The 15,031-nt window shown below is 28.6% G+C and overlaps 2 protein-coding genes across 7 annotated transcripts; one reads left to right on the forward strand and one right to left on the reverse strand.

Annotated features, from left to right (window-relative positions):
- The first annotated feature begins 10 nt into the window (after positions 1 to 10).
- Positions 11 to 10,757, forward strand: LOC117206207 (ATP-citrate synthase). 4 transcript variants are annotated; one of them, XM_033445357.1, is made up of 12 exons: positions 11 to 355; positions 436 to 495; positions 5,967 to 6,321; positions 6,400 to 6,593; positions 6,672 to 6,982; positions 7,129 to 7,447; positions 7,529 to 7,961; positions 8,041 to 8,366; positions 8,443 to 8,962; positions 9,055 to 9,360; positions 9,460 to 9,877; positions 9,960 to 10,051. In XM_033445357.1, exons 3-12 carry the CDS (start codon positions 5,980 to 5,982, stop codon positions 10,049 to 10,051), a joined length of 3,261 nt encoding a protein of 1,086 aa, XP_033301248.1. In that variant the 5' UTR covers positions 11 to 355; positions 436 to 495; positions 5,967 to 5,979. The 4 variants fall into 4 exon arrangements, with proteins under 4 accessions (XP_033301248.1, XP_033301238.1, XP_033301232.1 ...); XM_033445347.1 differs by lacking the exon at positions 11 to 355 and having other exon boundaries at positions 387 to 495; XM_033445341.1 differs by lacking the exons at positions 11 to 355; positions 436 to 495 and adding an exon at positions 3,199 to 3,367.
- Positions 10,758 to 10,978: 221 nt separating this feature from the next.
- Positions 10,979 to 14,346, reverse strand: LOC117206315 (solute carrier family 35 member F6). 3 transcript variants are annotated; one of them, XM_033445555.1, is made up of 8 exons: positions 14,216 to 14,346; positions 13,024 to 13,121; positions 12,815 to 12,962; positions 12,393 to 12,740; positions 12,194 to 12,278; positions 11,954 to 12,112; positions 11,733 to 11,887; positions 11,468 to 11,635 (listed from the first exon to the last, which is right to left on the reverse strand). In XM_033445555.1, exons 2-8 carry the CDS (start codon positions 13,098 to 13,100, stop codon positions 11,468 to 11,470), a joined length of 1,140 nt encoding a protein of 379 aa, XP_033301446.1. In that variant the 5' UTR covers positions 13,101 to 13,121; positions 14,216 to 14,346. The 3 variants fall into 3 exon arrangements, with proteins under 3 accessions (XP_033301455.1, XP_033301446.1, XP_033301437.1); XM_033445546.1 differs by lacking the exon at positions 14,216 to 14,346 and adding an exon at positions 14,071 to 14,209; XM_033445564.1 differs by lacking the exon at positions 14,216 to 14,346 and having other exon boundaries at positions 10,979 to 11,635; positions 13,024 to 13,100.
- Between the last annotated feature and the right edge of the window lie 685 nt (positions 14,347 to 15,031).

Below are 15,031 nucleotides of genomic sequence, written 5' to 3' on the forward strand. Positions count from 1 at the left end.
AATTATTAACGTCTTTGCATTTCTTGTTGGACGTTTTCAAAATTCACGTAACTAAGCTTATTGTATGCAAAACTCGACAACATATTTAATCTAAGATTTACGTGCAGATAGTGGTTGGAAGAATCGTACGATATGACGTATTACTGTTACGTCACGAATACGTCATAATAACCAGATAAAGTTTGAATATATTTGTATATCGTTAATAATATTTTCCATTAATTTGATGTAACCTTATCGTAAAATAAAATTTGTGTTTTATTAATTTATCAACAGAGCGATTAATACGGGAGCGTGAACAGTGTGATTTTGATCGTAAGGATGCATCAATAATTTTAAACCATACTTCACACCGGTAATGTCACTACAGTAATTTAAAGTAGTTTTTTTGCATGAGTTTGTACTTGAAGTAGACATCTCTGACTTGTTTTCCAGATAGTGAAGGCTTCCCAAATTACTTTTTATATCATCATCTGTGTGCACAGATTGCACTTCGTAAGTAATTTTATATGTATATATATATAATATATATAATATACATATATATTATATGTATATATACATATATACCGAAATAAAATTTTTATTACTTTTCATAGTAACAAACTAACCTTACATAGAGCCCAAAGTAAGGAATTCTTAATTTGCATCAATAAAAGATCTAGGAATTATATCGTTACAAATTTAATAATACATTCAAATAGGTTTCCAATTACTTTTTGTAATAACAAACTAACCTTATGTGAAGGTAATTTCGTAAGAAACATTTTCGGTAACAGAAATTTAGCAATTTAAGAATCTTTGTCATTAACGTATTTACAATATTAGAATCGAAAATGGATTATTGAATTGACACTAAAAATAATAGAAGTGATTCTTTTTCTTTTTTATCCGATGTTAAATTTGTTATGCAAAGTATAATTTTTATTAAACATCAAGATAACATAACCTTAGTTTTTTATAATTTTGGAAATAGTACAATTTCTTTATCTATTAAAATCATTTTAAAAAATGTTACTTTGTACTGAAATGTATAATTTATATAAATGTTTAAACAATCTAATATTTCATAGATTCTAAGCACGATTTTTGTGTGCTTCCTTTTGTTATATTAAATTATTGTAAGGATATGATATATTCAAATTTAAGTCTTATCGTGACGTAGCAAATGCTGATGATTTACGCAAGAAATCTCGCGTGCTGCTATTATGCTGCCATTATCTGGTATTATGAATTTCAAGCAAAAAGCGGCATAAGTTTATCATAAAGGAATTATCCAGCAATTTGTTTATTAGATTTAACATTAGAAATTCTCATGTTTGTATATATACATCTTTATATACATTTTTTCTAATTTTCTTATCTTTTTTCCCGTTCTTTTTTTCAAGAATTGTCGTTAAGTATTATTTTTCAAGAGTCGGCAACTTGAAAAGGTCAAGGTTAAATTTCAGTTCATTGTAGGCGACGATCACAAGTAGAAAGATAAGCACGAAACTTTCATGAAGCTATTATTAGTTAAATTTGGGCTGCTTTTCGTGGTTAGGAATAATTTATAAACTTTCTTAGCGTCCTATAGACTACAGATATTCTTAGAAATGTAGATGTTCAGGAGAATTAATATTTTTATGCACACAACTGTAGAAATGAAATCAAAATAGATTTTTTTCAAATTAGATTTTCTTCCTTTTAAATAAGAATTAGAAATAAAAATAGTAATTTGTATAAATAACTAGCGTACGTAATTACTATACTACATATACGCACTACACCTGTTATGAAATTGCGTGTCAACGTTTGATATTTTGTAAGAGAAATTTACGACTATATAAGATTCTAATCAGAGTTTTCTACTGTACTCAATAAAGTTAATATAAACTACTAGATATCAAATTGTACAGTAGATTTATCTGATGATAAATTATTTAAAAAATCAATAGATAGTGATTTACTATTATTTTTTCTAAGTCGGTAACTTAAATAAATGAAAACGTGATTATTATGAAATAATCGCTAATAAAGCGATGCCAAGGTCTGATCGTAAGAAAAAAATTCGTCATATAATAAATAATTGATACGAATTCCTAGATATTAATTCGTAAGTTCAATCAACTATTCGTTTTTCGTTTTAATATACAACTAAACTTCGTAATTAAATCATAATTATTAATTAATGCATTAACTTATTCAATTCGCCCTTAAGTTTTAAATTTAATAATTTTCTTGTGTACTATACTAACATTCAAAGATTAATATTTTTTTTATATAAATTCATTAGTTATGGTCAAATCTTCTTAAGTATATACATATCTATTAAGTATATAATATCTTTAATGTATTTTTAAGTGCATTATACAGTTTATATTGTACAGTAATTTCTCGAATGATTAAATCGTGGATTAATTATATAATAATCAAAAGAGTCTAAAAACCTTTATTATCTGTCCACGTGGAGACCACTGATCGCGTTATAAGTCACGTGATGAATAGTTAATTCTCGTATGATTCTTGAATTTGAACATTATAATTCGAGCTGCAATACATGTAAAACGAAATCAAATGAAATTTATTCAATTCTCTAATAAATATTGCGTTATCATTTCGTAGATACACTCACAAGATTTTCATTATATTTTATAACCGCGAATATATGACACGTAATTTCCGTACACGTAACGATTTTAAATTTAAATGTATGTGAAAAAGAAAAATTAAAAATTTTCTCTTATTAGATAATAACAAATTAATAGATACGATATATCGATAAGTTAAAGAAAATTAGATATACAAATTTTTTCCTTTCCGATTATGTTTGAACAAGAGAGAAGTATGCTACTTATTAACTAAATGATAAAATATAACCAAAACGTATATGAACAATTGTTAATTAAATAAACAGAAAAAAGTTTAGGAACTTCAGAACTTATAAGGTTATGAACTAAATGTTTAAATAAATTTTGTACAATTTTTTGTTCAAACTTACAAATGAATCTAACTCGCTAAATTTTAAATAAGTACTAAAAGAACTTGTCGCCATGATTACATAATTCCAAGTAAGGGAACATTTTTATATTCTAATCTTTAAATTGTAAAGAATATAACGCATGACACCGAGAAGAGAAAAAAGACACAAATGGGTTAATACGATCCGTGGGAGAAAAAAAACAGCAGAATCGTACGATATCTTGAGATATCGTCAGCTTTTGGTCTTACATATGCGCGCAGTGTCACTTTGAACATTCAGTCAACCGCCAGCGGTTTTGCGTGGCAGACATTCTATGTTATCCTTTGAATAGGTTACAAAATTTAGTGCGACAAAATATCAATTTTTTAGTCTACATAACATTTGTTTAATAGGTGGAGCGTAAAAGTGAGTGTAGTTTCATTTTGTAGTTCTTTTATTATATATTTATTTTTCTGTGATTTCATCAAAAATACACTAGGCAATAGGAATATATTCAAATTTCAGTTCATCATTTTGATGAATAGAAACATTTTGTAGTATTTATATAATTTCACTTAATGTAGGCTCATCAATAAAGTAATATAGACTATTGCAATATAGAAAATGAAAAAATAAAATATGATGACGTGAAATACCATGTAGTCGCTAGTGTCAAAGTGAAAGTGTTTCTACGAGTTTCTCTTACTCTCCTATATTTTTATGCGATCGTTTAGATATGGACTTCTTGTGACGGATGATGGTCTTAATTAGATTTTCATGATTGGATTAATGAAATATTGAAGTCATTATGTTCAGTATTGCTTTGCTAAGTGACTGCTAGTTGGGACCGAATTTGGTCAGTTAGCAAGGGAAGATATATATCAGGAATTCCGCCTCGACATGAAATAGATAGGTACAGACAGTGATACTCGATAACCTTCCCGAGATACCAAGTTTCTAAACTCAATAGATTGTTACTTTACTGGAAGAGTAATATAAATAAAATAAGTAAATTTTTTAGAAAATTTGTTTAATTGAGTGAATTTGTAATAGAAAATTATTAATTATATTGATTTCTTAATCTTAAATAAAAATTAGTTCTTAGCTTCCTATTCGAATACTTATAGAAATCTTTTACGAATATACTATGTGTGTTATACGAAATATCCTGAAGTTTTGTTAACGTTGTAGTGAATAGACTGTAAATTTTTATGCATTTATGGGAAATTTGATGGTACAAAAATGCATAGATAATATGCAATATGAACAAGTATATAAAATGTCGATTGTATAATGCTATAGTTTTTAGTAGGTGGGACAATTTTCTACTTAGATTTCATTTTTTAAATTATATTTATAAAAATATAAATTTGCACAAATATCCGTAATTTATAATTATAGTAATGAGATTCGACTATCATGATTATGTTAAAGTCTGAAACGAATTTGAAAATGTACATACAGGTCATAGCATATTTAGTGGAAATACATAATTCGTAAAGATCATACAAGTATTTAAATATTAAATTATTCGTTACATTAATAAGCTGAAATATTCAGTGGAACCATCTGTAACATTTATTATATATTTATGATATCTGTATTCATACTATGTACTAATTTTTTATTAAATAAATTTGCAAATAAGTTTGCATTAAATATTTTGTAACTTTTATATATACGTATATATATATTTTTTGTAGATTTATTTCACATTTTATCAATATGTTTTATATAAATGTTTTATACAACACACAAAATACGTAAAATATAAATAATATAGATAAAAGATTTCTGTAGTGTAAGCCATTCTATTGCAGTGCTTACTGTTAAAATAACGAATTAATAGAGCTTATTTTAAATTATAATATCGTTTTTGTATACATAATTTAGTATAATGTATCGAATAATTAAAAAATGTTTATCGTATGCTTCTAGTTAATCTTCGCAAAAATAGTTAAAAAAATTTACACTTTGGAAAAGTGGTATGATTAGCGGCGGTCAGTTAACAAGGCACTAGTATATTTTCTCTTTTGCAAATCTCATTTGAAATTATAATTTTTCTAGTTGTTCTTGACTGATAGTGTCTATCTTGCTCATATTTTACATCAGCATTTTAGATTTTGTTTAGAACGTTCTATGTAACGTTCTATATATAAACTTTATAATTACGATCTTCTAGAATAAATTATAATTGATAATTATCTGTATATTTCATAGATTGGAGAAGTTCACTAAATATTTGTTACATTCGAGTTATTAAATATATTAAAATCTTCTGCTTTTATCTATATTGTTAGGTATTATTATCGTTATCATATCATTGTTAGGTATTAAAATAGTAAGTTTTTTATTATTCGTAATTTTTACATTACAGTCTGATGGATTATATCATGTGTTTTATTATATATGCCAAGATGTGAATGTATTGCAGATAATATACTTCGATGATTGTGTAACTTCGAATGGTTATTGACAAAAACGCATATATTATTCAAAGTATATGACGTAAAATAGAGAACGATTCGAGAAGAGAATATGACTTCAAATTTTATTTTATAATTGTTTATTACATTGAATTTGCCGATATTTTAAGAACTTTTACTAATTCTTCCTAAATTAAGGAAAAATATTAGAATCGTTTTTTGTAAATTTTTTCGTGAAAAAAGGTTGGTTTATGATAAAGTTAAATAGTAGTTATACTATTTAACAGTAAGTAGTACATTTAATACTAGTTATACTATTTATATACTATTTCAATAAATCCCTTTTTATGGTTTCTGTAATGCAGTAAGTCGACTTTTTCTTACAATCGTCCAATTTAAATTCTCGAAGCCTTATGAAACCAAATATTATTTCATGTATTTTTTTTGGAAACGTATACTATAATTTACCTGAGTTTCGAATTTTGAATAATAAAATATTTTCTTTAAGCACTGAAAGCAAAAAGCTATTTGAAATAAAAGCTTAAATTTTGTATGCTTTATAATAGGTTTCCATTAATATGCTTTGTATTTATTTTTAGGAACTCTTAAAAGATGTCAGCGAAAGCAATTCGTGAAGCAACTGGAAAAGATCTTATTAATCGCAAACTTCCTTCTGGCACAAATACAGTGAAATGTCGGTTTGTGACCATTACAGAAAACACAAATTGGACAGACATTGTGAATGAGCATCCATGGGTCCAAACTGAAAAATTAGTGGTAAAACCAGATCAATTGATCAAACGGCGAGGAAAGCTTGGACTAATTAAAGTGAATGCTGATTTGGCTGCCGTAAAACAATGGATTGCAGAAAGAATGAACAAAGATCAACAAGTGGGGAATACAACTGGAAAACTGAGAACATTCATCATCGAGCCTTTTGTTCCTCACAAACAAGTAAACTAATAGGACTAGACTACATATATATACTATATAAACTAATGGAACAGATATTAATAGGGCTTTCATTTGTAGGAAGAAGAAGCCTATGTTTGTATCTATTCCCACAGAAATGCTGATACCATTTTATTCCATCATGAAGGTGGTGTTGACATTGGGGATGTTGATGCAAAGGCCTTGAAATTAGATGTACCTGTTGGAGAAGAAGCACCAGATCGGTCTACTATAATCAATAAATTATTAATACACGTAGCAGATGACAAAAAAGAGTAAAAATATGTCCAAGTATATTATCTTCTCATTTTGCATACACTTCTTGGTAATGAATGTTCATATTTTTTTTTCAGAGTGATTGGCAAATTTGTAGAATCTCTATATAAGCTTTATGTTAACTTATATTTCACTTACTTAGAGATAAATCCATTGGTGGTAACAAAAAATGGAATTTATATACTTGATCTCGCTGCAAAGTTGGACACAACTGCAGACTTCATCTGCAGACCTGACTGGGGAGATATCGATTATCCACCACCATTTGGAAGGGATGCTTATCCAGAAGAGGCCTACATCGCCGATTTAGATTCTAAATCTGGAGCTAGCTTGAAATTGACTATTCTTAATCCAGCTGGTCGGATATGGACAATGGTTGCTGGCGGTGGTCAGTAGAAGCGCACAGCAGTATCATTTACGTGATTAATCGAGTTTATTCTAACAAAATTGTGATTGTCAAATCGTTTGTTTTATTTCAACAAAGGTTTGTCGCTTTCGGTTGCATGTTTCATTTTCTAATCACCTCTCTTTCAGGAGCATCCGTGATATACTCGGACACTATTTGCGATTTGGGAGCCGCGAATGAATTAGCTAATTATGGAGAATATTCTGGTGCACCTAGCGAACAACAAACTTACGAGTACGCAAAAACCATTCTGAGCTTGATGACAAAAGAAAAACGGCCAGAGGGAAAGGTATTGATCATTGGTGGTGGTATCGCTAACTTTACAAATGTAGCTGCCACTTTCAAAGGTATTGTAAAGGCACTACAAGAGTATCAGCCTAAACTCGTAGATCATAACGTAAAAATATTCGTAAGAAGAGCGGGGCCTAATTATCAAGAAGGTCTAAGGTATAAATACATTTAAATAATGTGATTCTAATTATCATATTTAGCAAATATTTAACAAATGATTTATATGTCGAATTCTAGAATTATACGTGAAGTTGGTAAAAGACTCGGCATTCCCGTTTATGTATTTGGTCCAGAAACTCACATGACAGCTATATGCGCGATGGCATTAGGCAAAAAGCCAATTCCAGATCCTGAAGCACAGGAATTTTCAACTGCAAATTTTTTGTTACCCTCGGGACAAGATGTAGGTCCTTCAGCTCCCTCTGCTAGTGCTTCCTCTTTACCCACTAAACAGTCTAAACTAAAAGCAAGCAACTCTGTTGACGGATCATCACACAAACAGCTCTTTAGTTGTAAAACCAGATCCATTATCTGGGGAATGCAAAATAGAGCTGTTCAGAGTATGTTAGACTTTGACTTCATTTGTCGTAGATCTGAACCATCTGTAGCTGCCATTGTATATCCTTTCACGGGTGACCACAAACAAAAATTTTACTGGGGTCACAAAGAGGTATAATTTAAACAATTGTTTTCATTTTATTGAATGAAATTTGTTGAAAGTATAGTATAATTTCTTTTTTTAATGATAGGTACTCATTCCTGTCTATAAACAAATGAAAGACGCTATGACTAAACACACAGATGCTGACGTTATGGTCACGTTTGCATCCTTAAGATCCGCATACGAAAGCGCTGTGGAAACCATGCAATTCCCTCAAATTCGAACAATTGCTATTATTGCTGAGGGAATACCTGAAAATATGACAAGAAAGTTAATTTTAATGGCGCAACATAAAGGCGTTACTATCATTGGTCCAGCCACAGTTGGAGGTCTCAAACCTGGTTGTTTCAAAATTGGTAATACCGGTGGAATGATGGACAATATTCTTCATAGTAAACTTTACAGGCCTGGCAGGTACCACCATTGTTTGTTATATTACAATATTCTTTTTCTCAAATCTTGCTTTATACTAAGAAATTGTTATTTTTAGTGTTGCATATGTCTCTCGTTCCGGAGGCATGTCTAATGAACTAAATAATATAATTTCCAAAGCTTCTAATGGAGTATTGGAAGGTGTTGCAATTGGTGGAGATCGTTATCCAGGAACAACATTTATGGATCACATTATACGTTATCAAGAAAATCCGGAAGTGAAGCTTATAGTACTTCTTGGTGAAGTCGGTGGTGTGGAAGAGTATGAAGTATGTCAAGCACTGAAAACAAAGAGAATTACAAAGCCATTGATTGCTTGGTGCATCGGTACCTGCGCCAGCATGTTCAAATCTGAAGTACAGTTTGGTCATGCTGGATCTATTGCTCATAGCAATTTAGAAACAGCTTCTGCCAAAAATGCTGCATTAAAAGAAGCTGGTGCTTTTGTTCCTGACAGTTTTGATAGCTTAGGTGACTTAATGCAGACTGTTTACAATAATCTTGTAAAAGAGGGAGTGATAGTACCTGCACCGGAAGTTCCTCCTCCCACTGTTCCTATGGATTACAGTTGGGCTAGGGTATGTTTAACTATTGCATTATTAAATTACATATTAGTGTGTATACATATGCAAGCATCATGAAGAGCATCCTCAACTTAATTCTTTTTTAGGAACTCGGTCTGATACGAAAACCAGCTTCATTCATGACCTCGATATGTGATGAACGTGGCCAAGAATTATTATATGCTGGAATGCCTGTAACAGAAGTTCTTAAGCAGAACGTAGGAATTGGTGGTGTAGTTTCATTATTATGGTTCCAGCGATGTTTGGCGCCAATGTATTGTAAATTTCTTGAAATGTCTTTAATGTTAACAGCTGATCACGGGCCTGCCGTGTCAGGGGCACATAACACTATTGTTTGTGCAAGAGCTGGTAAAGATTTAGTTAGCTCTCTAGTATCTGGTCTTTTGACTATCGTAAGTATAAGAAAGAAATTTTATACTATGTTATTCACTTTTGTGTATTACTTTCATGTAAGAAATAATATTAATATTTGATAAAAATTTTAATCACAGGGTGATCGTTTCGGTGGTGCATTGGATGGTGCGGCTCGTATGTTCTCTGAAGCATATGATGCTGGATTACATCCACAAGAGTTTGTAAATAATACACGTAAGAAGGGCAAACTCATAATGGGTATTGGTCATCGTATAAAGTCCATAAATAATCCAGACATGCGGGTAAAACTCATTAAAGAATATGTAATGGAGCATTTCCCTGCCAGACCGTTGGTAGAATATGCACTGGAAGTTGAGAAAATAACCACGAGTAAGAAGCCTAATTTAATCTTGAATGTGGATGGTATAATTGCCTGTGCTTTTGTTGATATGTTGAGGAACAGCGGAAGCTTCACAAGAGAAGAAGCACAAGAATATATCGAAATTGGTGCTATAAATAGTTTATTTGTTCTTGGTAGAAGTATAGGTTTTATTGGTAGGTATTCTTTGGCTTAGTGCAATAATGTATAAAAAGGTATGCACAATATTCAAACAATATAATTATTGTATTATTGCAGGTCATTACATGGATCAAAAAAGGTTGAAACAAGGTTTATACCGACATCCTTGGGATGATATTTCTTATGTATTGCCAGAACAATATAATTGAATTCATCTTCCATTTACATTGTTTGTCGTAAAAGCATAATAAATGTTGCGTATTCATTTAAGAAATTTAGATAGTTCTGATGGTTATGTCTTACATGTTTTGCTCATAATTGTGAGAAATTAGAAAAAGTACCACGTATGTTTGGTTTGATATTAAATGTTATAATATCAATGCATAAGTGAAAGCTCTTGTATGATAAATTAGTTTTCCTTATCGCTAGTCGGTTATATTCGATATAAATGCGATTTTAAACTTAAGTTGGTGGTGACCAGAACTTAGATATGAATACGGGAAACAGAAAAAATTAGCCTTACAAATAAACATTCCATAAAGCATTTGTAATGTGGTCAGAAAACAGAACTTGAATTGAAAATATTTTATAATCGCTGATTAATGTGCAGTACATTACTACTTTATTTTTCATAATTATAATTCATGGAAGATTATAATTCACATAATCTTTTCTGGTTTATAAAAATGTCAATATTATTTTATTTAGAGAATGTTATTAGGTATACGTGCGTGCTTAATCATGCGTACTTGTATATCATTATTACATACATATGTATATATGTATGCATATATAAACATGTGCTGTATGCGCATGTTACATATGTGTATATGCTATGTTAACAATTTTTTGCACAAATTAGTTTATCACGTATATATAAAGTATGTAGGAAATAATAAATACATGTGACTTTAAGTACTATCCTTCTCTTTTAATATCTTACAAAATTTAATATCTTAACTATACATAGAATATAGAAAATAAATGTTCTACACGCGTATGTTTATTAATAAGTATGAAACTTATAAAAGAGCAAAGCAGGTAGAGTAACAAAACTTATTCAATTAGACTTCAAAGGTGGAAATTTCAGTTCAACTATTTATGAATACTACGAAATAAGGAGAGCAGAAATATATCATGAAGAAACAACTTAATATTTCCTTGCAATAATACATCTTTTAACACATTTTTTTACAGTAGTAAAATATATTTACGTATATGTATAAAATACCGTCATTTCGTTCAAAATACCACCTATAAGTAGAACCTTGAGATTCTGCTAAAAGATTTTGCTGTACAATGAGAATTTTGTTTTAATTAATGCAATTTTTCAGAAAATTTGTATAAAAATTGGGACAATACTTATTTTTCACATTCAACTTAAAAGATAAATAAAAAATTCGAGATTTTCTAACTATAATATACATTTTACAAAAATTGTGCTAATTAATTAACTTTGCAAAAGTACTGATTTTGATAAATTTAATGAATTTTGCAAATGAAACAAATTGAAAGCATTTTACATATTATTGTGATTGCAGACTTTACCATTAGAGAAACTATATAATAGTTCTCAACATCACAAAATAGTGAACATTAAAGTACACTTAAAGGGAAATATATCTTTATTGCGTTTCTGGAATATCATCTGCTGCTGTATTAATAATTCGCTCACGATCAGTTGGTGGTGGTTTATGACGGCCTAAACGATATCTACATTTTCTTAGTAGTTGAGGAATAATAACGTTGTTGTAACAACACATTCCAATGAGTAGTACAATGAATCCAATGAGCTAAAAATTAAATAGGTACATGTTCATATGTAACTTGATTTTAATTTTAGATGATACAATTTCATTATGAACAGAAAAAATTAATTATGAAATTTACCTGTAAATAATGGAAGGCTTGCCATCTAAATGCTAAAGAGAAAGCCCATATGATAATTGTTCGAACACTATCTAATATCATCCTTGTTGTAGCACCAATTTCTTTGGTAATACTAATACCAGCAAAGTTAAAGAAAGCTATGCTGAATGATATACCTGTACGAAGATCATTTAAAAAATAAATTTTAATAAATAAGAGTAAATATGTCTATATATACTAACCAACTATAGCCATCAGTAAATAACCACTATTTCCAATCTGGATAAATGCATCTTTAGTAGCTTCAAGGGTTCCTTGCGAATTGTCAGCAAAAGGAGGTGGGACATGTATAAAGTTAAGGGGAATCATTATAATGCATATAGTAATGAATCCAAATATACCTAAATAAAATATATGTTTGTTAGAATATATTTTTATGTACTAGATATTTCAGAAACTTGTATATCAGAAACTTCATAAACCTTCCCAGCCAACTGCTTGCAACGCTGGTATATTTTGCCCTGCTATGAACTTTTCTTCTATGACCATTTGAACAGCAATTATTACCTATGATAATAATTGTTATGCAAATTAAAGCAATTTTATTATAAAAATATGTATATTAAAATATAAAATATACAATTATACAAAATATATAAAACATATAAAATGAAGTTTTACCTGTGCACATATGATAAGTAAATCTCCAGTTAAAATAGAATTTGTGCTGACATCTGATTTTTCCATAGTTATGTCACTAAGCCCAACGAGAACTAAACCAATTATAACCATTACTATACCTAACCATTCCCTACTAACCAGTTTTTTATTAAGAAAACCCATTGAGAGCACAGCAGTGAATATTATAACAGCACCACGAAACATTTGAAAACTACTAGCATATGTCATATTCAAGCCGACATACATAATAGAAGTAGCACATGTATCACATAAGGCAGGAATCAGTAGAATAAAAGGATTAAATACATGTGAGCCTTTAGTTAACGGATTGCTGTCCACAGAATTATCCTTTAATATGATAAATTCAATTTTAGATATTTTCTATTTAATAAATATATGTATATGCAATGAAAGATGCTTACTCCTCTGCGACTATAATAATGATAAAGGACTTTAAATACTAAAAGACACATCATCTCTCCAATAAACATGAAAGATGATTGCATAAAAGGATGATTAAAATGCCTAGGTTGACCATTTTCATCTGGTACAACTTGTTGATCTGCATATCTAAAAATATAAATTTAATTACTCATAATTTAATAGTTTGACAGTTAATTTATTTACATACTTTACAGATAAAGTATTGAAAGACCCAGTAACAACCATTAGTGCTGCTAAAATACATTGATAGCGTGTCCATGCCATTTTTAAATAGTTCTACAATCTCTAGAAACAAAAAATTTATAAATTTATAAGAATTTATTTACAAGATATATTTATAAGAAACAGTTATACATTAAAATTATAGTGATAATTCAAAGATATTTTAAATAATGATAGTGTATACAACGTTAAATTTATATCTGTGATTATTAACTCAATAAAAATGAGATAATGTGATAGTATGCTTTCAAACAACAAAAGAATGTAAATGCTTATTCTCAGTAATGATTAAATGCTTTCATGAATATAATCATGAAATATGTTTCCTACAAACTTAATACTTTTAATTAGAGCATCAAAAAAGGATTTATTTTAATGTAACAATATAATTAAAGATAACTTTCATATTTTAAAAAAGATATATATTTATATATTGATATTGATTGACAATTGTAGAAATTTCATATCTTTATATTCATAAACAATATTATAAAATCAAATTCTTTTAAATTCTATTATACAATGATTACTTGAAAATTTAAGGTACGTGTACTAATAGGAAATAAATGATTCACGATTCATTGCACGAAGATAAAAATTTACAAATGTCAAACGGAAGACGAGCAAATATTTTTATTACTACAGCACAGCTCACATCGTACAATAATTTAAGGATAAATTAAAATCATATCATTTATTCCAAATAAGTAAAAATTGAAAATATTGAGATTTTCCGAAAATAAATAACGAAAAGCTCATAAACGTCAGATTACATCTTTCAACAAATAAGAGATTATTATAATATTGAAATATAGTTATTACCCAAATAATTAAGATATAGATAACTTTTATGATATAGATTCCTAAATATATAACAGTAAATACGATAAAAATGATAATTTTCAAAATTCTTAAGCCACAGTTATATGTATGTATAAAGTGTAAAATTAAGTGCATTTGTCGTTAGAATAGAATTAGTGAATAATATTTTGAATTTTTAACATGGTATTACCACTATTATAAATTATAATAAACCACTATTATAATTTATAAAAAATAAAGTAACAAATTCGAGTTCATTGCACAGAAATGATAAAGGCACGATAAATAGACATCACCAGAGAAATGGTGGAGGTAGCACTGTTAACTGTTCTCACGTTCACGTTACTCAAGGAATAATCTGAACATATCAATCTCAGCATTAAAGGTTCTCAATTCCAATAATTTTCTATATTTTGCATGTTAAGCACGCAATAATACATTTGTAAATATTTCATTCTGTTATAATTAGACTGCGGAATAATAAATAATTCTGAAAATATTTAGAAGTTGCAAGATATTTGACGCAATATATATATTTTGTATACATACACATACATATATATGCATACATATGCATACAGGTGCATTTATATATTATATATTTTGCAGAAATCATACAAATATTTAAACAGGTAATCATCCACAATATTAACAAGTTTCAGTATTCAGTGGGATCATTTTTAATACTTATTATATGCTTCAGATGACTATTCATACTGTATATTAATTTTTTATTAAATATAAGATTATATTATTATGAGATTATATATAATATAATATATTATATCATATATAATATAAGATTATTAATTTAGGGTAAATATTTTGCAACTTCTAAACACTTTTACAATTGTTTAATAGTTTACCAATATAATTATGATAATTGAGTGTCGTTATGGCGCGAATGAAATTTTAAAATATTTCGTATAACCAAGTATAACACACGTAATGTGTTCATAAAAAGTATACGAATACCTATGTACGTATTTTTACAAGCCACTCTAAGTTTTATTTTTCGAGTGAAACGTATAGAATAAAATATTAAAGGAAAAAGAAATATATTCTAATTATACACTTTTATAATCCTAGGAAATAAAATATACTCCTATAATGATTAAAATTTGTTTATAGTTTTGTTTGTTTGAAAAAAA

This window comes from Bombus bifarius, unplaced genomic scaffold, assembly GCF_011952205.1.
Source record: "Bombus bifarius isolate JDL3187 unplaced genomic scaffold, Bbif_JDL3187 scf7180000007966, whole genome shotgun sequence".
NCBI lineage: Eukaryota > Metazoa > Arthropoda > Insecta > Hymenoptera > Apidae > Bombus > Bombus bifarius.

Excerpts from the sequence above, each read along its gene's own strand:
- LOC117206207 (XM_033445357.1), top strand. The coding sequence starts at position 5,980 with ATGTCAGCGAAAGCAATTCGTGAAGCAACTGGAAAAGATCTTATTAAT. Across the intron at positions 7,448-7,528 it reads AATTATCAAGAAGGTCTAAG|AATTATACGTGAAGTTGGTA; the intron begins GTATAAATACAT and ends GTCGAATTCTAG. Across the intron at positions 9,878-9,959 it reads TAGAAGTATAGGTTTTATTG|GTCATTACATGGATCAAAAA; the intron begins GTAGGTATTCTT and ends GTATTATTGCAG.
- LOC117206315 (XM_033445564.1), bottom strand. The coding sequence starts at position 13,100 with ATGGCATGGACACGCTATCAATGTATTTTAGCAGCACTAATGGTTGTT. Across the intron at positions 12,963-13,023 it reads TTCAATACTTTATCTGTAAA|ATATGCAGATCAACAAGTTG; the intron begins GTATGTAAATAA and ends TTATATTTTTAG. Across the intron at positions 12,741-12,814 it reads ATTATTATAGTCGCAGAGGA|GATAATTCTGTGGACAGCAA; the intron begins GTAAGCATCTTT and ends ATCATATTAAAG.